The sequence below is a fragment of the Elgaria multicarinata genome, chromosome 2 (assembly GCF_023053635.1).
Source record: "Elgaria multicarinata webbii isolate HBS135686 ecotype San Diego chromosome 2, rElgMul1.1.pri, whole genome shotgun sequence".
NCBI classification, from domain to species: domain Eukaryota; kingdom Metazoa; phylum Chordata; class Lepidosauria; order Squamata; family Anguidae; genus Elgaria; species Elgaria multicarinata.
The window spans coordinates 5,520,516-5,541,779 of NC_086172.1; the positions used below are offsets into that span (position 1 = coordinate 5,520,516).

The following is a 21,264-nucleotide window of genomic DNA, read 5'->3' on the forward strand; positions in this document are numbered from 1 at the left end:
CTTTAGCAGTATCTGTTCACCTAGGATGTGGAATCCACTGACAGGATTCGGAATGTTACAAAGTTTCTTAAATTGCATAAACTCTTCTGCATTTGAAAAGCCTTTTAATGTCCTCTTGCTATTCAGGTAACATTCTGAATTCCAAGTGGGAGTTGTGTGATATAAAAGGCTTATCAGCACACATTCATGGATGTAGAAATATTAGTTCTGACCCTCTAATGAAGGGTTGGGTGGCATGTACCCGCAGACACCAATGCCTCCCCAGATACCATTCTTGGTGCCTGCCAAGGTGGCCTCCCCCTAACATGTTTTGCTGTGAACTAGGTTTCTATTGGTGCTGAAACTGTGGGTTCAAAGTGAGCATGTAGTACCTTGGGGGCTCAGATCCCATCTCTGCCTTTTACTCAGTCCTTTGGGCTGGTTACTTGTCCTTTGCCACATCTCCTAAGACAGCCATTTTGTGGTGTTTCCAAGGATAGTTTTTCAAATTGCTAACTGCGCCCACAGCCAAAAAAAGGTTGCCTAATCCATTTTTGACTGTGTGTTGGGCTATTTGGTGCCTTTACTGGCTGGATATCAAGAGGCCCAGCTGGGGATGGATGTGGGAAGGGATGGACCACGTTCCTCAGTCTTCATAATGTATAGGCCCTATGCAGCTAGACACATCTGGCAATTATGTTGGTGGTTAAGGGCACAATTCTATGCTTTTTTAGACAGAAAAAGGTCCTACAACTCCCAGACATTTTTCTGTCTAAGCAGGCATAGGATTATGTCTTAAATGGCTGAGAGAAGCCTTGGTTCTTTGCCAAAATGGTCTGGGGGTAAGGAAACACAACTTCACGCACTGTCTGATCTGCCTCTTATCAATTGAGGCCCTGTTGTAAAATATACTGGTTATGTCTGATCAATTGAATTACTTTAGTAGAGTTGGCCTCTTTGAAAATCTGTTGGAAAGCTACTGTTAATTGCAATGTGTTTATTTATTTATTTATTTATAAAAATATCAGTCTACTATTTGTTAGTTTAAAGCTAGTTATTTGGAAGAGGTGTTTTTGAGAGGTGCAGATATCTCCGTAAAGCTGAGCTCTAAAAGGGCCTTTAAAAAGGGAGACGGAATAAGTGAAGTTCTCTGTCTTTTTTTTCACACACCTTCTAGCTCATCTGCTTTGAGAGCAAATAAGCTGAATCAGTTTTACTTGAGGGCTTTGCCAACCAGCTTCTCTCCCTCCCCTCCCCCAAATTCCACCCCTTTATGCCCAGATTTCTTAAGCAGGGCTTGTTGTTGACTAAGTAAACCTCTAAAGCTGTTACTGTGCCAGAGGGCCCGGAAGGTTGTGGGGTTTTGATGATGGCTGAGTTTTGCCCAGCAGCCAACTCAGATCTCTGCAGATGTATTATGTTTAATTCTGCATCTAGATTTTGAATTCTGGACGTCTGTATGTTGGGATTTTCACAGGTTTTTCTGTGATTGAGAGCTGGAAGTGAAAAGAGGCCCTGAGGTCTGTGGCTCCTGGTCTTTCAAGCTGGTGACTTACTATTTTTTTGTGCATCTCTCCTCTCTCTTTCTCTCTCTCTTTAATTCAGGAAGGATACCTATCAAACCCCAAGAGTCTGTGGGAGAGCTATCCTCATGTTCATCTCCCGTAAGTAGTCGCAGGACAAACATCGTACTATCAAGCCCAACCACTTCCTTCTTTCTTAGTTTTTCTGAGGTCAGGAGTGAGCGATAGCAGCAATAGAGGTGTGGCTGTGCAATATTTCAGATGGGGAAATGAGTGAGCAGTCAGCTCATTGAGGTTTTCTAAGTTCCAGCTTTATGCAGACTTTTTGTTCTTGTTGTTTGAGTGAGGTGTATACATGCAGATGTTTCTCCCACACACAAATGCATCATTTTAAAATGTGCGTTTTCCTGATGAACACATTCTGTGATGGCAAGCTAAGGAATATGCAAGCTTTGCATGAAAAATGCACTTACATTTGGGGATACAAACAGAAAACAAACTGAAACTGAATTCCTAATAGGCTAAATTCTCCTACACTCCTCATTACTTGCTCCTTCAAGCCTTCTAAATGTGATCTCACAGCCCCCTCCTGTGAGCAATGCCAATATTGCAACCAAAGCCTTGTCCTTTCAAGGAGAAGGAAGTCAGCTGTGTTTCACCTGGTGCTTCCAAACAGGACTTCGTAGAATAGCAGAGTTGGAAGGGGCCTACAAGGCCATTTAGTCCAACCCCCTGCTCAATGCAGGAATCCACCCTAAAGCATCCCTGACAGATGCTTGTCCAGCTGCCTCTTGAAGGCCTCTAGTGTGGGAGAGCCCACAACCTCCCTAGGTCATTGGTTCCATTGTCATACTGCTCTAACAGTCAGGAAGTTTTCCTGATGTCCAGCCGGAATCTGGCTGCCTTTAACTTCTATGGCATCATCAACTTGCCTTCACAGAATTTTACTGGGGGTCCAGATATTGTCATGTCCAATTTGTAACGCTCCCATGTTTTCCTACCCCTTGTTCTGTCTTTTCTTTTACTGCAGAAAATCTCTTAAGAAATCAAAGATAGTATAATTGCACTATGCCTTTTCACTGGTAGCGCTAGGAAGCACCCATACTCAGCAGTTACAGAAGGTGTTAAGGCTGTAGCTTGTGGCCCTTTTCAGACTTCAAACGCAGCCACTTTTCCACTGAAGTATGTGGCTGGCAACTGTGCCCCATGGCTGCTGTTGCTTAGAATCATAGAATCATAGAATAGCAGAGTTGGAAGGGGCCTACAAGGCCATCGAGTCCAACCCCCTGCTCAATGCAGGAATCCACCCTAAAGCATCCCTGACAGATGGTTGTCCAGCTGCCTCTTGAATGCCTCTAGTGTGGGAGAGCAATTAGAACAGCCAGCCGTGATCTGCATTTCCTTTCAATCAAGTTGTATTGGAGTTTTATGAACTGGCCCTTGGTAGTTCTTGTCTCTGTTTGTGTCTTTTAAGACGTTCCTACCTGTCCTCACAAGGATAGTGGGGTGGTGCAGTGGCCCTACATTCCTGAGGACTCTGTCCCACAAGGGACAGAGTCAGTGGTCAGAGTACCATTAGTACCATTATCATCCCTGTTTGTGGTGCCTCACAAGTACATGTCAGTTGCACAGTCATAAAAGCATCACGATGAACAAGCAGGAAGCCCACATCTCTGCCTTGGACGGAGCAAAGAGATCAGAGGGGGCCATCTGCTTCCTTTGCCTGCCAAATCAGAATGCAGGGACTAGTCACAACAAATTAGCAGAAGTGACTCATTTCCCTTTCTTCCCCTTCATCACAGAAAACTACATCAGCAAATAATGGCAATGATATTTGGTAATTTAATGACTCGGGTGGGATTAACAATACTTGTGGAATTGCCAAGTATTGGTGACTCGTTTTCATCTAGCAACATGAAGTTGGGAATGTTCCACTTCCCAGGCTGTATTTACAATTTAGTAAATGAATTCACACTCAGCAGGAAGAATGCCAAAAATGTGCAACAAAGGGTTTTGCTTTATTAGGATGTGTAAGGAACATGCTTCTTCTTCTTCTTCCCCTTCTTCTCAAATACTAGGTTCCAGGTCAAGTTTTTCTACCTTTGTCAGCTGTCCTATTGGCTGCATGCACTGCCTGAACTGTATTTCCAGAAGGTGCGGAAGGTGAGTGCGAGCTCAGCCAGCTTTCTCTATTCTAATTAGGGTCCCTGTGTGGCCTTGCGAAGCTGAAAGGTGGGGTATAAATAAATAAACCAGCCTTGTAAATGGGCACTCAGAAGTTACTGGCCTGTAGCTGCCCCCCATGCCGGCCACAGAGGAGGAAAGGTTGGTGGGGTTGCAGATGGAGCTGAGGGGCAAACTCCCCTTCTTCCTCAGCCTGCGTGAAAGTCATACAGACTGGTGGTGGAGGAGGGACAGAGTGATCCGTTCCGCTTCCTCCAGCTCACTTGATCACCTGCGTGGAATTCCTTGTCACCTCTGACTACCAGGAAAGTTGTTAAATTCAAGGCTGGATTTGTTTTTCTTAAAAAGATAATTAAGAAAGTTTTTAATTTTAATAAATAAAATACGCCTCTTACTTGAAGGACAAGAAAAGCCACAGGTCTGTTTCCTCAGTTGTAGAATATATATTGAAAAGCACGTCTTCCTAGGTTCTAGTGTGTGTGTGAGTGTGAGGGGGAAGACACCTTCCTTGGCACCCTATCCCGCCCACTTTCTTTTCCTTTTTAAATAAACACATTTTCTCATCAGCAGCGGGGATTGCTGTGAAATAGGTTTCTGCGGGTGCTGAAAACTGTGGATTCCAAAGAGTTGTTTCGTGTGTTGGGGCTCCGACCCCACCTCTGCCTTGGGCAGTCTTTTGGCCTGGTTCTCTCTCCATCGCAAGCCCTCTCATGGCAGCCATTTTGTAGTGGTGCTCCAGACAGCTTCTCAAATTGGCAGATGTGTCCAAGGTCAAAAAGGTTGCCTACCCCTGTTCTAGTGGGATACAAAGAATACCTACGTCATTGTCTTTGTTCACCTGACCATTTGAAATTCTCCGTGGCACTGAAAAGAAGCTTTGTGAAATTGCACCCTTATAATACACTGTCATGCACATTTCTCTGATGTGAGATCTACAAAAGTAGTTTAACTGGAAACATCCTATGTCACTAGTTATACACGGCTCATTCATTGCCTGCTTAATATTAACGTTGGCATCTTGTGGTCTTCCCTTGTTTTCCAGGAAGAGATTCCTCGTCAGCTGCAATACATCATCCTCTATCTAGTGCATATAGCTGGAGCATACCTCTTAAAGTAAGTGCTGCCGACCTCACTTCCTGTAATGTGGTTGATAAATGGATACAAGGTCAGCGGCTGCCCACTCAGCTTCCAAGGAACTCTTTAATATTTTCAGGATTTTCACCTCTATAAATTTTAAGTTGAAAATGTTTGTTCCTTTAATGAAGACTTTTAAAAAATAATATATAAAGAAAGAAATATGAGATTCTCTGGGCTTCTAAGGGAGCTCCTTGCAGCCAAATTCTGTTCATGTTTACTCAAAACTAAGTTCTGCGGATTTCAGTAGGACTTATTCCCAAGTAAGAGTGCCATAGCATTGCAGCTTAATTGAACTTGCTTGCCAAAATTAAGTGACATGTTGTATAATGTGTAGCATGCAAATCTTTAGATCATTTTGTAGCCCAATCCTCCAATTATTCTCAAGCAAGTCCTTTTCTGTTCACTGGAGCTTATTTATTTATTTGTTTGTTTATTTATTACATTTATATACTGCCTTACAGCCGAACCTCTCTGGGCGGTTTACAACAGTTAAAAATGGTAAACATTAAAAAGGATACAAAATTTAAAAACCATCAAAAACATAAAAACTGTTTAAAAACAACAGTATCCATTTAAAAACAACAATTCTGGGGTCCATTAAAAACAAACTTAATGTTGTTAAATGCTGTTAAAATGCCTGGGAGAAGAGAAAAGTCTTGACTTGGCGCCGAAAAGATAACAATGTTGGCACCAGGCGAGCCTCGTCGGGGAGATCATTCCACAGTCGGGGGGCCACCACTGAGAAGGCCCTCTCCCTTGTTGCCATCCTCCAAGCTTCCCTCAAAGTAGGCACTCGGAGGAGGACCTTAGATGTTGAGCGCAGTGTACGGGTGGGTTCATGTCGGGAGAGGCGTTCCATCAGGTATTGCGGTCCCAAGCCATGTAGGTTAGTGGGTATAGGATTGAAGCTTTACAGTGTAAACCTATTCATGTTTACTGAGAACTAAGCCCCATGGAGTTTAATGGAATGTACTTCCTGGTAAGCATATATAGCATTGCAGCCCTAGGTATGTGCAGTAGGAACTTAAATTCAGTTTTAGTCTGACACTTAAGAGTTTTTTGTTTTTATTTGACAATTTGCCCACCTTGATCATAATCAAGGCTGACTATATTCTGTGATTGTACTGCGCAAGTACAGAAACTGGTATTCTACACAGGATTCACTATTCTGAAAAATATTCCATTTTGTGTTTGGAAAAGCATGTTTACAGCCCCCAGGGACCAAACATGCTTTGTTTGTTTGTTCATTATGAATATTTATATCCCATCTTTCCGATTCAAAACTGAACCACCCAAGGTGGCTTAATTATCAATTTGAAATACAGGAATGAAGCAGAAAAGAACAGAGAGATTGTTAAAAAAAAAAAAGTACAAAGGGACACAGGCCACAGCTAGACCTAAGGTTTCTCCTGGGATCATCCAGGGTTCGCCCCTGCCTGAGCACTGGATCCCCTGTGTGTCACCTAGATGAACAGGTTTGAGCCCTGGACATTCCAGGGATAAACCTTAGGTCTAGCTATGGCCCCAGATAAGGCCAAAGAGCTGTCATAGCTAACCCTATGCCCCTGTTTTGGGAGAAGGTATTTCAGGTAATTAATCAGAATCCGATTCAGACCTAGAGGAGGAGGCACCAGACACCAGCCAGCCTGTACCAGTGGGGGAGGAAGCTCTCACGGGCGATACCCCAGCTGGGAGTCAGCCCTCTCCAGAGCTTATCTCCTCAAGGCCAAATCCTACACATACAGTGGGAAGTGAGTTTTCTTCCAGAGGAGAGCATGCCGACAAGCTAGCTGATGCTAGGGTCCGCCAGAAGCTAAAATGCACAGAGCGGAAGGAAGGCGTGAGAAAGTCAGTCCGACTAGGATTGCGCCAGAACCTGCCTCCGCACCAGGCTCTCTGATGTTATGGGCGTTTGGGAAGAGGCTTCCTATTCTTCTTGAGCGGCAAACTAAGCAAGACCCTTAATGTCTTGCTTAGTTTGCATAGTTTTGCCTAGGGGGAAGTTTCCAAGAGATTAGACTCACTTCAGGTAGAAGAGATGTTTGTTGCATAATAAAAGCTTTGTGGATTACTTAGCAAGCCTCGTCATTTGCCTCCCATCGAAAGCAGGGGCTTTCTGAGAAAGACCTGTCAACCCCCCACACCAATCCGTCACTAATGGCATTGCCATCAGAGAGGGAGACCAAAAGAAGCTCCCAGGCTGGGCAACACCACTGAAATGCCCACCAACCCATGTTGAAGGGCCCAAATGCACATCAGGCCATTCACACTTCTCAAAAGGCTTAATGCTTAATGCCGCCCCTTGGCTTTGGAAGGGGAAGCAGCCACACGGATACAAAACCGTTGTCCTCTCTTGCTCCCACCTCAGCTGGTGCTTTGCCCTTAGAGCAGCTGTTTGTAGCAAACCGCCCTTTCAGGGGCGAAGAGTTTTAGCGGGAAACTCATACGGGGCTCAACTCAAACTCCTTCAGGATCGGGGGGGGGCATCATATCAGGGTCCCCACACCCACTGCTTGTTCTTCAGAATGGAAATGTCAGCATTAAGCACAGTGAGAAGTGTGAATAGTTTGGCCTTAGGTTGATAGGTGTGAAAAGTGTGTGGACACAGCTTAGGAAATCTCCGAATAAGGAGGGGGGAGAGGTATTTATTTATTTATTTATTACATTTTTATACCGCCCAATAGCCGAAGCTCTCTGGGCGGTTCACAAAAATTAAAACCATGATAAAACAACCAACAGGTTAAAAGCACAAATACAAAATACAGTATAAAAAGCACAACCAGGATAAAACCACGCAGCAAAATTGATATAAGATTAAAATACAGAGTTAAAACAGTAAAATTTAAATTTAGGTTAAAATTAAGTGTTAAAATAGTGAGTGAATAAAAAGGTCTTCAGCTGGTGACAAAAGGAGTACAGTGTAGGCGCCAGGCGGACCTCTCTGGGGAGCTCATTCCACAACCGGGGTGCCACAGCGGAGAAAGCCCTCCTCCTAGTAGCCACCTGCCTCACTTCCTTTGGCAGAGGCTCACGGAGAAGGGCCCCTGTAGATGATCTTAAGGTCTGGGCAGGTACATATGGGAGGAGGCGTTCCTTCAAATAACCTTATTTTTATTAATAACCGTATTATTATTATTATTATTTACATTTGTATACCGCCCCATAGCCGAGGATCTCTGGATGGTTTACATAGGATAAAAGCACTTAAAAAAATATACAAAAATTTAAAATCACAAAAACATACAATTTAAAATCACAAAAGCATACAAAAACAAACCCAGGCTAATTACATATTGCAAAATGCCTGGGAGAAGAGAAAAGTCTTGACCTGGCGCTGAAAAGATAACAATGTTGGCGCCAGGCAAGCCTTGTCAGGGAGATTGTTCCACAATTGGGTGGGGGGGCATCACAGAAAAGACCCTCTCTCTTGTTGCCGTCCCCTGAGCTTCCCTTGGAGTAGGCACCTGGAGTGGGACCTTGGATGTTGAGTGCAGTGTACGGGTAGGTTCATGTCGGGAGAGGCATTCTATCTAGTGTTGTGGTCCCAAGCCGTGTAGGGCTTTATAGGTTAAAACCAGCACCTTGAATCGGGCACGGAAACATACAGGCAGCCAATGCAAGCAGGCTAGAGTGGGTCTTATATGTTCGAACCTTCTGGTCCATGTTATCATTCTAGCCGCTGCATTTTGCATTTTGCATGAGCTGCAGCTTCCGAACCGTCTTCAAAGGCAGCCCCATTGCAGTAATCTAACTTGGAGGTTACCAGGGGGCATAGACAACTGAATGTGATTTGAGCAGGAGCTCCAGTGACCAGGGGATAGAGGATTCAATTTCCTGGATGGCAGTTTGCCTCCTCCATTACTCCCAGAGTTATGCAAATCTAGCAAATACTCATTTGCGTGACTCATACAAGTTGCACAACTGACGTTGTCTTTCATAGCGCTGGGAGATGTGTGCTTGAAGCACACCAAAGGGGTAGAGGTCAAGGTTCATTAGCTTGATTTTGTTCATGATCAAGATCCAGCTTCGTTCGTTCTTGGGACGAATTTTTTGGGGGGAGAAGGTTCAACAGGCACTTATTTTTCTACCAGATTAAACACTGTTCCTCCATTTCTGCAGCCTCACACGCCTGGGACTAATCTTGTTGCTGCTGCAGTATGTAGCTGAATTCCTCTTCCACATGGCTCGCCTTTTCTATTTCACAGATGAAAACAACGAAAAGCTGTAAGTGCTCCTGAGTGTGCCTTGGGGTGAAGACATGGCTTCTTCCCTTTCACAGTTAGGCAGTGTCTCTGATGGTTCTAGGGATGGACACGCCTTTCTAGTCCTTCCTGTTGTGGCTTGGATCTAAAATTATATAAATATACCTGCTAATATAATTGTCCAGTGAACTAGAGAATACACCTGTTATATCTGCTGCAGAATTTAGATTTCTGAGGAACTTTGCTTTCTGAGGACACAGCTTAAACAATCTTCATCCTGCTTTATTCCCCAAAGCACTATACTGCCACTTTTTGCTGCTGTGTAATGTGTTTATATATATATATATTTAACTAAAACAAAGATGCTTTTGAAGTGCTTAATATTGCCTGCCACCACTATGTTTTGTCTAGAGCTTGGGATGAAGGGAAGGAGTGCAGGCAGGTGAGATGATGGAGGCAGCAGCCACCTCCAACTTAACGCAACCCGTCACCAGTCAAATATCTTACTCCCACCCCCGCCCAGAGTGGGCTGAGAAAGTACTTAACTATGGTAAACAAGTGGTGTGAGGGGGAGGGGCTTGCCCTATAAGTGGACTGTTTTGGGAGTGGAAGTTAGCGGAGAGTTCAGGAGCAGATTGGACTTCTGCCTTTTAATAGCACTGTGCAGCAATTCCAGGCGTTTCCTTTTCTTAGAACTTATGAGAACTGGGGAAATCCTGATAAAAGTGCTATCACGAGGAAGTAGAGTTATATCATAGAATCATAGAATAGCAGAGTTGGAAGGGGCCTACAAGGCCATCGAGTCCAACCCCCTGCTGATGGTCCTGACTGTGCCATGCATGCAAACTGTTGTAATATTTCCAGGATTACCCACTCCGGATGGTGAAGGAAACAGTTATTGGAATTCAAATAGAGGGAGGGCGGGGAATTGGAATGCATTGTGGGACAGGTGTCCATTTAAAATAATATCATTTAAAAATAGGGAATTAATGTTAAAATTGACCCACAGATGGTATCTCAAACCTAGGAAATAATTAATGATGAGCCCAGAGACATCCCCAGAGTATTGGAGGGGAACATATATACATATGTGGCGGTCCTGCCCTAAGGTAAATGATTTCTGAATATCAGTGTTCCAAGAGACTAGTTCAATAACCAGACATTGGGTTCACCCAGCTCCACACCTAGCCTTGCTAAATGTATATATAGGATTAGATATTAACCTGCTGAATAAGGAATTAGTAAATCATCTATTGTTAGCGGCAAGATGGTGGATAGCCAAGCATTGGAAAGTTGGTAAAGGACTCTATATCGAAAACTGGTATCAGATAGTATGGTAGATTACTCTTTTAGGAAAATTGACTCAAAAGTTAAGGACAGCGTGAGGACAAGTAAATTAAGACAAATTTGAAGGGCTATGGAGGAAATTCATTGATTTATGTAAATAAAGTAGAATGTGGGGGAATGCCTCCATCGGCATATACAGAGCTATGGAGGGCATAGGTCTAAGGAAACGAAGTCCCGTTCCCAAAAAGGGTGAAAGAAAACATGGTCTGTAAAAGGGTGATTCAGGATTTAAGAGTGGGGGGAGTAAGGAAACAAAGTATTTTAAGCAAGTTAATGTTTAGTAATGTTAAATCCAGGCAGGAATTGGAATTAAATGTAAATATATGACTTACTGTGTGATTTATGTAACCAGAACTAAAGATCAATTAAAAAAGGGGAAAATAATAGTTTCAGGATTCAGAGCAACTAGCCATATTGATATGTGCATATTAAAGTAGTGCGTATAACTGCTCCCAAATGAATGGCAATTTGACCCTAATGAAAATACTGTACAAGTGTAAAAGTATAATTGTTGTGATATGTTGAGCAATTCTGATTGCTTTTCATCTCACTGTGAAGAACACTTGAAAGGAGACAGCTGACTGTAGGGGGCATTAGTTAGGAAACTTGTTTAGCAGAATTTCCCTCCCCTGCCCCCCCCCCCCCAAATATCTGGTATGATGGGCTGGCTGTAAGGTCATGGGAATTGATGCAAACCACTCATAAAGGGAGACTATGAGGACACTATTTCTCTTTTTCCACCGCAAGTACTTAGAACATCACCCTCTCGAAAATAAAAGCGCAAACGGTGAGATACTATGTACTCCTTTTTTAAAAAAGCAGATTTGTTTTTAACCTGGTTGTCACAAGTAGCCTCCTTGATGGCAGATTCAGCTTAATACAAGATTGTAGCCAAAGGTGTTACCTGAGCTGCCTAATCTTTTGGGACTGACACTGATCTACATATTCTGAGTACATAGGAGATACTCCAGAGCAAGTTGCGTGTAGGCAGTCTTGAGAGAGTAGCTGTATAATGACAAATCGTCACATAGAGGAGGGCCAGGATCTCTTCTTGATCCTCCCAGAGTGCAGGACACGGAATAACAGGCTCAAGTTACAGGAAGCCAGATTCCTGCTAGACATCAGGAAAAACTTCCTGACTGTTAGAGCAGTGCGACGGTGGAATCAGTGACCTAGGGAGGTTGTGGGCTCTCCCACACTAGAGGCCTTCAAGAGGCAGTTGGACAACCATCTGTCAGGGATGCTTTAGGGTGGATTCCTGCATTGAGCAGGGGGTTGGACTCGATGGCCTTGTAGGCCCCTTCCAACTCTGCTATTCTGTGATTCTATGATTCCTGCATTGAGCAGGGGGTTGGACTCATTGGCCTTGTACAATCAATCAATATGTTTATTGCTCAATCCACAGATCATTGCAACACATACAAGCTTGACATTTTGCTATACTATACATGATAAAAATTACATATGGATAAAAATGACATATGGTTAAAAATTACAGCTATCAAAAACGTAACATACATTGCTAAAAGGATAGTAAGATAGGGGCACAGCGGACATACAAAAACCTTTAATTCCTTCTCAATGACATTTCATTTATGTCTCTGAAACTTTATAACAACACACTCCAATTGTATCTAAATACTTTGCTCTACATCTATTAGCTTTCACTGCAAATAGTGCAACCCTTTGTAACACATATGGGTTGGTTGAATATAATAAATAACACAGTTTTTCCTTAGCACCCCAGTATTTCACTTTCTTTAAAAAAGGCTCTAAATAACTTTTCCTTATATCTATATATAAGGGGCAGTCAAATACATAGTGTGTTCTGTCCTCTGGAACGGGCTCTCCACAAACACATAACCTGTCTTCAGCTGGTATGCAATGGCCTCGTAGGCCCCTTCCAACTCTGCTATTCTATGATTCTATGAAATGGCATGGCAAATTTCCCATGGTATTTTAAATGATGGAAGGGTCTCTTCTTTCGTTTCATGAGGTTCAACGCCTGGGCAGTGGTGTTCGTCATCTCCCGACTGTTCACGCTCACTCTTTCCGTGCTGGTCGTTGGCTTTGGGCTGGCTCGGGTGGAGAACCAGGCGTTTGATCCTGAAAAGGGAAACTTCAACACTTTGCTTTTCAGGTAAGACTCTGACAGGTTCTGTTTCTAGCGGGTGGAGAAAGATGATTTGACAGCTAGAGGAATAAGGATGCTTGAGTTCATCTTTCCATTCATGAGTGACCATGGGCTGGGGCAGATGTGATGCTTCTCATCTCTTACTCATGGTTAACCGATGGGAAGTAAATGGCAAGATTGCATGCTTCCTCTCCCGGGCAAATTCCCACATCTCTCCCCAGCTGGTTTTAAATACAGTTAAGTATGAAATTGGTAGTAACACTGACTGCAGTTGGCACTGATCAGAGATCCTTCTTAAGTAGTATTTTAAACCAGGTTTGACCTGCAAATCCTGTTTAAGAGGGAATCTGCTTCATAGCACTAACTGTGATTAATGTTGTGGTAGTGGGCAGGGTATGGCGCATGGAATTCTTTGTCTGTGTAAATTATGGCAGCTGTTTTTAGGGTGGCAACCCTTAATATCAACCCTAGTAGAAAACATGCAAATGAAGATGTCCACCATATTTTTTAAAGTTTTATCCACAGCTACGAGAAGTGAACTGCAGAGCAAACCAGCAGTAGAAAATTGGTCAGGCAGAAGAGCGGATGACTTGGCTTTTGCCAAGCTCAGTATCTGTTTTCCTGAGGTTTTCAATTAAGAAAAGCCAACTTGGTAGCAGGGCAGCTGAACGGGGCAGCCTGTGTAATTGGCCCTGGGGCTGATTGCCGTCCCTCTGGTGCCTCCTTAGCACCGGCTGGGTCATGGCTTATTCCCAGCTTGTCCTCTCTCTTGCCTCCTCCTAGGATGTGTGTGCTGCTTCTGATATGCTTCTCGCAGGCCTGGATGATGTGGCGCTTCATCCATTTTCAGCTGCGGCGCTGGCGGGAGTTCTGGAATGAGCAGAGTGCTAGGAAAAGAGCTGCGGTGACTGTCCATGGGAAGCAACAACTGAAGGCCATCAAAAGGGAGTCTGGTGAGCATCAGTTCTGGGGCGGGCGGGCAGGCTGGGCATTAAACCTGTGTCTTATTTGAACAAGGACAACCATGCGTATTGGGCTCCTTTGTTAGGTGAATTAATTAAAAACGCTTTTGTGTTGTAGTGGCTAAAGTGTTGGACTGGGAGTCAGGAGATCCGGGTTCTAGTCCCCACTCAGCTATGAAAACCCACTGGGTGACTTTGGGCCAGCCAGAGACTCTCAGCCCAACCTACCTCACAGGGTTGTTGTTGTGAGGATAACATGGAGGAGGAGGATTATGTACGCCGCCTTGGGTTCCTTGGAGGAAAAAAGGCAGGATATAAATGTAATAAATAAATAAGTAAATAAATAGATAGATTAATTTGGCAGGAGTTTTTCTTTTAAGAATTACTTTTAGTACAAGTATTCATTAAAAAACTGCACGAGGCAGGCATCGTCTCCTATGTAAAATGGACGAGGGGTTCTTTTTCCAAGAGCTGCAGCCGCTGTGACACCTGTGCATCACGTTGAAACAAAGGATGCTTTTTCATCAAACCTGTTTTATCCATATGCCCATATATGCAGATTTTATTTCTTTGATTTAAAACCTACGAATAATTGACTATGAGTGACCATCCTAACCTGAACCAATAGAGGAGACTGTAGGCTTTTCCTGGTCCATGTGATGAGCCAGCCCTATTGGCAAATAAGATGCTTCAGTGGGGCCAGAGTAACAGCGAGCGTCCTCCTTTTTGGTGTGTGAGCAACAGAGAGATGGCTACCAGTTTACTTGCAGCTGTCCCCACCTTCGCTCTGTGGCATATGCACTCATGGCCCAGAAAAGGATGTGACATCAATTGATGCTGTTGAAGATAAATATCTTTGGCCATGTAAGCTGCCTGGATGGGGGAATACCTAGGAGCCACATGTAAGTTGCTCTGGGCTCTTTGGAGGGTCAGGTATACTTGTAGCACTTAAACCAACCTCTCATTAGTATGGTCTGACTTTCCCAATCTCCCCCCACCCCACCGCAGTGCAGATAAATGCTTTTGGTTTGATAAATCTTGATGGACTGGGTGAAGCAGAGGGTTGAACTTGATGGCCTTATAGGCCTCTTCCAACTCTACTATTCTATGATTCTATGTCCTGTTTCTTTGTGATCTAAGACAGAGGAATTAAAATGATGGATCATTGTAGGCAGTATCCTGAAAGTTTACTACTCCCATAGGAATGAAATTCTAAATCCCATTGTTTGAGCCTATAAAAAAAATCTTACTACTTACTATTACATACTTACTATTAAAAACCTGTTGTTGCTGTTGTTTTAAAAATCTCTCTGTCTCTCTCCCTGTCACCCAACCTCAGGCTACCATGAAAATGGAGTAGTAAAAGCAGAAAATGGTACCTCACCACGGACCAAGAAGCTCAAGTCTCCATAGAGCCAAAGCGCAGCGTGCAAGAGACGTTTGAGAAGAAGATGGAGAACGCAAGATTGAGGACTCGGGAATAAGAGGCACCTTCCTCCCCTCTGTCCTCACAAAGTTCCACCTCAAATGGCTTGAACACAAATAATGAAAAGATCTCATTCTCCCTCCAGACAGTTTGCAATAACCAAAAAGCCCCTCTCCTTTCACAGAGGGGCTTAGGAACACCAAACATTTCCCTCGCCTAGTGTATTACCTTATTATGCATTTTTCCTCTGTCTTTCATTGAGTTTCTGCTTGTTTTCCTGCATCCGGAAATATTTTACAAGTGAGTTTTCCTCCGAAGTCTATTCCCAGCCCCCTCATTCACGTTGCATCGAGTGATGCTTTGGCTTGGACAGATGGCAGCTCTAGCACATTACGTATTTTGTTGCCATGGGAGTAGAACTTTGGTAGGATGTAGAGCTTTGGACCCCCTTTTGCACTCTCACATAGGTAGGGTTTGTGAGAAATGCAGTTTGAGTCGTGATCAAGGAGTAAATCTCTGTGGGGTCCTTCTCTATCTAAATGTTGTGATTCTGTTACACATCCAGCAAGCTTAGTGTAAATGTTTAGGGTGGGCCAGGTCTTCACAATGATGGAGAGATGCACCAACAGAACCCTGTATAAGTATGTTGTGCTAAGCCCATTCTCAGAGGTCGACATTTTAACTTGTGGCTCTGGTTATGTTCTGGAGAGATGGGCAGATGCAGACCACCTTTTTCATGCGCTTCATAAAATAGAATTTACTGTTGTCTTAGGAAGAACTGAATTCTCCTAAAACTCATATAGACCTGCTGGCCTGATAGCTTGGTATGTGTGTGGCATGCTTTCTGTCTCCAGTGGCCAAGAGAAACTCTCTCAACCTACAGTGCCTTAGTGAAGGGAGAAGCTTCACCACTCTCTCAAATGGCAGCTCAGGCTGTAGATACTTCTGTGATAACCTGTGACTTCTTCACTTAAGAAACAGACAGTTGCATTATATTTCGATCTGTTTTTCATATGTAACAGGTTTCCTTAATGAAGTACTGATGTACTCTTCATGCCTGGGCCCGTCATGTTTAAGTGGTCCATCCAACCAAACGTAGGAGAGCAATACTGTTTGCTTGTGCAAGACGGTCCTTTGCATATTTATCCAGAAGTAAGACCCGCTGTGTTCAGTAGGGCTTACTTCTAGTAATTGTGCTCAGGATTGCAACTTTTGTGTTTCCTTTTTATTCGTTTTACCCCAGGGGATTTGTATCCCATTTTTGTTCTGGGTACTCCTCGTAGCTCCTGCGAATGTTGTTCTTTCCTCGCCTTGAGGACTACGTGGGTTGCTTGCATGCAGAATGCTAGGGCAATCCAATTCCTGACACCAATATGTGGATGAGTTACAAATGTGGGGAGAGGAACGCTGTGTAATGCAATGACAGAGGGCAGGGGGGCGGGGGGGGGGAGATTGCTTTCTGCTCGGTCAGTCACCTACTCCCAAAGGTGGTGGATGGTATTGTGTCAAATCTACCTCAGAGGCCGCCCTTTTCTACGCATCCTCTTGTTGTGGAAGCAAAACTAGCAGTGATGGAATATTTGGAGAGAGGAAATTGGTCCTTCCCTCAAAAGTGACTTATGTGTTCTTTGTACTGCTGCACCGTTTGTGGTTTTCAGGAAATGGCATCCTTTGTATTTGAGCTTGTCTCATCCAGTAGGGTTAGTTTGAATGCTAAGGTTTACTTTATGTCTCAGTGCAACTGAATCACCTTACTCTTTTTTTTCACCAGAGAAGCCTTCTGGATTATAGATCATCACTTAAAACAAAGAAGGGATTGAGGCTTCTATTCTCCTTTGCTATGATTGATGGTAGAGACAGTACTTCCATGTGGCATTCAGTACTGCATTCATGGTCACAACAGCATTTCCTCCTGGTTGAGATATGGTGAGGATGTTTCTTTTAGCAGGATATAGGAATAGGGAATAGTGGCTTATCCCACAGTGCTTCACACTGGGCCAAGTCACACAATAATCGTAGCCCGCCGTGGTTTAAGACACGATGAATGCTGGTGACCATTTTGAAACTTGAGCCTCCAACAGAGGGTTGCTATGGTTTGTCACGTCATCCAAACCTAGGTGGCAGAGGTCATTTGAGGGTTAACCAACCCTCAAATATCCCATGGTCTTTTGTAGGGTTATTTGAGGGTTGTTTAACCCTGAAACAGCCAGGATGCACGGATTCAGATGAGCAACAAACTGGCAAACCCTGCTGGGGGTTGAAGATTCAAAATGGCCACCAGCATATGCTGCAACACACCATTGCTTTATATAAACCACGGTGGGCTGCAGTGGACATACAAACCCAGTTGCTGAATGAGTGCGCCTTCCACTCTACTGAAAGTTAGGATTCAGACTGATGCAAGGAAACCATGTGAGCAATTACCTGCCTTATAATCTTTTAATCACATTCCAGAGTTGGATTATTTTATAGTAAATGGTGCAGGTTTCAATTTCAGCTTGCAAGCTGATCTGCACACCATGTGCTCCACCCAGCCAAATACACTGCATCAGCCATGTTGATGCATCCCATCAGAGACTCTCTAAGTTGACTGGGTTTGTTTGCCTGCCTGGGATAGTAAAGCGGACTGGTTGCCATAGCTCCGGCAGACCCCAATGCATATCTGTATTCAGCATGTAGTCCTGCCCTAAAGCTTTTAGGAGTGTTGCCTAGTATGCAGAAGTGACCAAGGCTCTCTAAGCTGCTTATAGCATTTGCACTACTGTAGCATCATGTATATATGTCTTCTCTCGTTCTCTTACATATGGAGGAGCTGGGAATCATCCTTCCCTCCGGAAACTTGGAATGTCCAGATCAGGGATATTCTGAGCTGAAGCCAACCTCACCACATTGTGCCTGTCACTCCTTAGCTTTTGTTGAGTCCTAAATATACCTCATCTGTATAATTTTTATATAGGAGTGAAGGACTAAGCTGGGTAGGCTATGGTGCTATGTAGGTCAGGTAGGTCAAACCAGCATAACATAGCTGTGAAACAGCTCCCTGTTGGTTAAGCCTAATGGAAACCAGACCTGCCTTCCTTCTGCCCACCTCCTTCCTGCAAATGATGGCCCATATTCCAAAGAGAGAGATCACTTTTCTTACTTGGGACTTCTCCCTACTTCATTTTGACCCTGAGCTGCTTGTGAGTGAAGCCACCTTTACCAAATAGAGCTTCCCAGATTTTGTGGCAACCTCTATCATCAGTCTTCTGTCTTCCAAGGCTGCTCAGAGTATCACTTTGAAAAGCCGCAGAAAATTGCTTTCACGTGGCCCGATTTGCTCAACTTCTTTCCTCCTGCACAGAGTTGTCAAGCCACAGTGTAGCATATTACAGTTTGTGCAAGTGCCTTACATTGCATTGTAGCCTTTTGTACCTTTTTAATCTTTCATATGCGTCTTTCTTTCTATATATCTATTGGTGTATTTCACATATATACACTAGTTTAGTTATTCATAAAAGGGACAGCTTTTGCTGAACACATTGCCTCAATTTCTATGCCTTTTTTAAAAAACTGTAGCTAGGTGTTCCTCGGTAAGCGTAACTCCTCATTGGAACAATTCTAGATACCAGATAATCCACTCTTTCCTGAAACATTATGCAAAGAAAGCCGCAAGGAGTTGTTTTCCTGTTCTGTTCTTGAGGTTCTTTTGTGATAATCGAGGATAAAATTAAATGTTACGTGTAGTTCTATGAACCTTTTTTGGACTTTTTTTAAAAATACTCTACGCTCATTGAGGCTGTATTTTGAAGCAGAAGGCGTGGGTGGGATGGGGTGCTGTTCACACAACATGACAGCCCACTGTGAGTTATTTAACGCATGGTGAGGCTGGGGCCCATGCAGCCTCCATGTGGAATATGCAAACTATATTTGGGGGTTGTCATGTTGTGCAAACCCTGACAACCCCCAAGTGGGAGTTGGACACACCAAGTGGCACCCGTAGGTGTCATAGCTTGTCATGGGTTCATTAACCCACGCTGAGCTGCAGTGGGTTGTCTGAACTCAGTCGCGTGCATAAGGGTGTCTCCTTCACCCTTTCCTGTGAGGATTCTTTTCCGCTGAAAGTTGCCTCCCCTCCCCCAACTTTCTGTCACGTTCAAAAGGGAAAAGATGTATTACAGTGGAACAGAAAGCAACTTGGGAAAGAGCCTTACAGAGACGGTTCCCAACCCTCGCCCCCTGCACTAGCGGTCTGGTTCAAGTCACAGCATCAGCAGTCACCGAGTCTGTGCACGTATCCCTCTTAAAAAGCAGAACTGCCCGTAACGCGTTTCCATCTTGAGGGGTACGTAATGCATGGGAGGGGGAAACAGTGTAGCCTTGCTCCCACAGAAATGGAAGAAGGTATTTATAAATTGAGCTCTTGGTTTTCAATTCAGTGTTACACCACCATTGCCCTACACTTTGCCTCCCAGGTTGGCCAATAAAAAGGGTTATCTGTATTTGTGGTTTCATCGTGGGAGGACGAAAAGGGGATGATGGTTTTATCTCTAATGTGATCAAGTTTCTGCGATCCTTGTAAGGCATGTGTGTTGCCTTTGGAGTTCTCATGTTCCTCCTTTTCCTGAATCAATATTGTAGGCTGAGGGGGAGGGAATCTCATAGTGCTTTCCCTGCCTGTTTTGTCCTAGGTGAATCAGAAGATATGTAGCACAATTCTGAGATCTAACCATAAACTTTCCAAAGTTCAGTAAACAGATTTTTGCACAGCAGGGCATTAAAATGTGTATTCTTGAAAATAGCTTAGGTGTTTTTTTTTTAAGAACCCATCTGGTAAAGCAAGTTATAAAAACAGAATTCCCTTTAAGTGTTCTGACCGTATGTATTTAGTGTCTGATTTTGGAACAGGATGTAGAACTAATCATGGAAGTTGCAGAGAGTTCATTTTCAGTTTGGATGGATTTAAGACTCTGTTCTTTTTCTAGTACTATTGGTGGGAACCAGTTACTAGGGCTGTGCTCCGCTTCTCCTCAGATCGGAGAAGCAGAAGCGGGTCAGGGTGCTTCGCCTCCCCTTAAGGCAGAGGCGAAGAGGATCGGGGAGCAGTGAAGCGTTGTGGAGTGGATCGAGATGAAGGCGGATCCTTTGCCTCGATCCAGGGCGCTGCAAAAAAGGTAAGGGGGGTTTACTTGGCCCTGCTGCTGCCGCCGCTGCCCATACAGTGATGGCAGCAGAGCCAGCTAAGGGGGGAGGGGGGTCTTACCTGGTCAATCGCAGCCTGTCGCCGGCGTCACTAGAGCCCGCAGCTCAACCCAGAACTGTAGGCTGCAAACGGGGCCTACAGTTCCAGGTTGAGCCACGGGCTCTACTGAAGCTGGCGATGGGCTGGGACAGACGCAGGTAAGAGGAGGGAGGGAGGGAGGGAGGGAGGTTTACCTGGCCCTGCCACCGCCCGTGCAGTGACGGCAGCAGAGCCAGGTAAGGGGGCAAAGGGGAGGGGGGTCTTACCTGCGTCCGGCTGCATTCTGGCTGCTTCACCTGAGGCCAAGGATTCAAACAGGAAGACCAGGCAGGGCCTGGTCTTTCTGTTTGAGTCCTCAGCCTCAGGTGAAGCTGCTGCCAGAACGCAACAGACGCAGGTAAGGGAGGAGGGACAGGGGCCTTACCTGGCAATGGCGCCACCACTGCAGTCCATGCGGCAACGGTGGCGGAGCCAGGTAAGGGAACAGGTACTTACCTGGTCTATCGAGGCCCATTGCCAGCTTCACTAGAGCCCACGGCTCAACCCAGAACTGTCGCCGCCCCCGCGGAGCTCCAATTCGGAGCCGGAGCTCCACAGCGGAGCAGAGCGGACCCTAGGTGGATCGAGGCGGGGTGGAGCGGGCCCAATCCGCAATTTGCGGATCAGGTGCGGAGCGGATTAGGGGGTCCTTGCACAGCCCTACCAGTTACCTCTGTAACCGATCTTGTGTCTTCCAGAAGAGCCTTCATTATCCTGAAGGCATAGCTACATCAGGATTGTTGCTAAGGGCTTTGTTTTCAGACAATGATGAGTGTGTACATGGCTGGGTTGTTTCCCAATTAGTATTTCCAATTATGGACCAAATTTAAGTCAAGAATCTGAGCTAAATACCTCCTCTTCCGTATTTAAGCTTAATCTTGATGCTTCCTGGTCAGAAGGGATAGGATAGGGGTGGACAACTTTTTTCAGGATTGCCTTCTTAATGGTTGTATTCCCCACTACCCGCTGCCATTGAAAAATACAAATTGTGTATGGATGTTTGTTGTTATTAAACAGCTTTTATAAAAGCTATCCGTGATATGATATTTTCTGAAATAAAAAGGCATAGAATGATCAAATGTGCTACTGCAAGAACTCATGATTTGATTC

General features: G+C 44.5%; 1 protein-coding gene across 1 annotated transcript in view; it reads left to right on the plus strand.

Moving 5' to 3' along the window:
- TRAM2 (translocation associated membrane protein 2) overlaps positions 1–20,162 on the plus strand; it is a 45,856-nt gene extending 25,694 nt beyond the window's left edge. Inside the window, exons 5-11 of the mRNA XM_063115960.1 lie at positions 1,585–1,643; positions 3,581–3,665; positions 4,729–4,799; positions 8,943–9,047; positions 12,369–12,512; positions 13,290–13,459; positions 14,808–20,162. Coding sequence (XP_062972030.1) covers positions 1,585–1,643; positions 3,581–3,665; positions 4,729–4,799; positions 8,943–9,047; positions 12,369–12,512; positions 13,290–13,459; positions 14,808–14,881 — 708 coding nt within the window. The 3' untranslated portion in view covers positions 14,882–20,162. The remainder of the gene's footprint in view (positions 1–1,584; positions 1,644–3,580; positions 3,666–4,728; positions 4,800–8,942; positions 9,048–12,368; positions 12,513–13,289; positions 13,460–14,807) is intronic.
- The last annotated feature ends 1,102 nt before the right edge of the window (positions 20,163–21,264 follow it).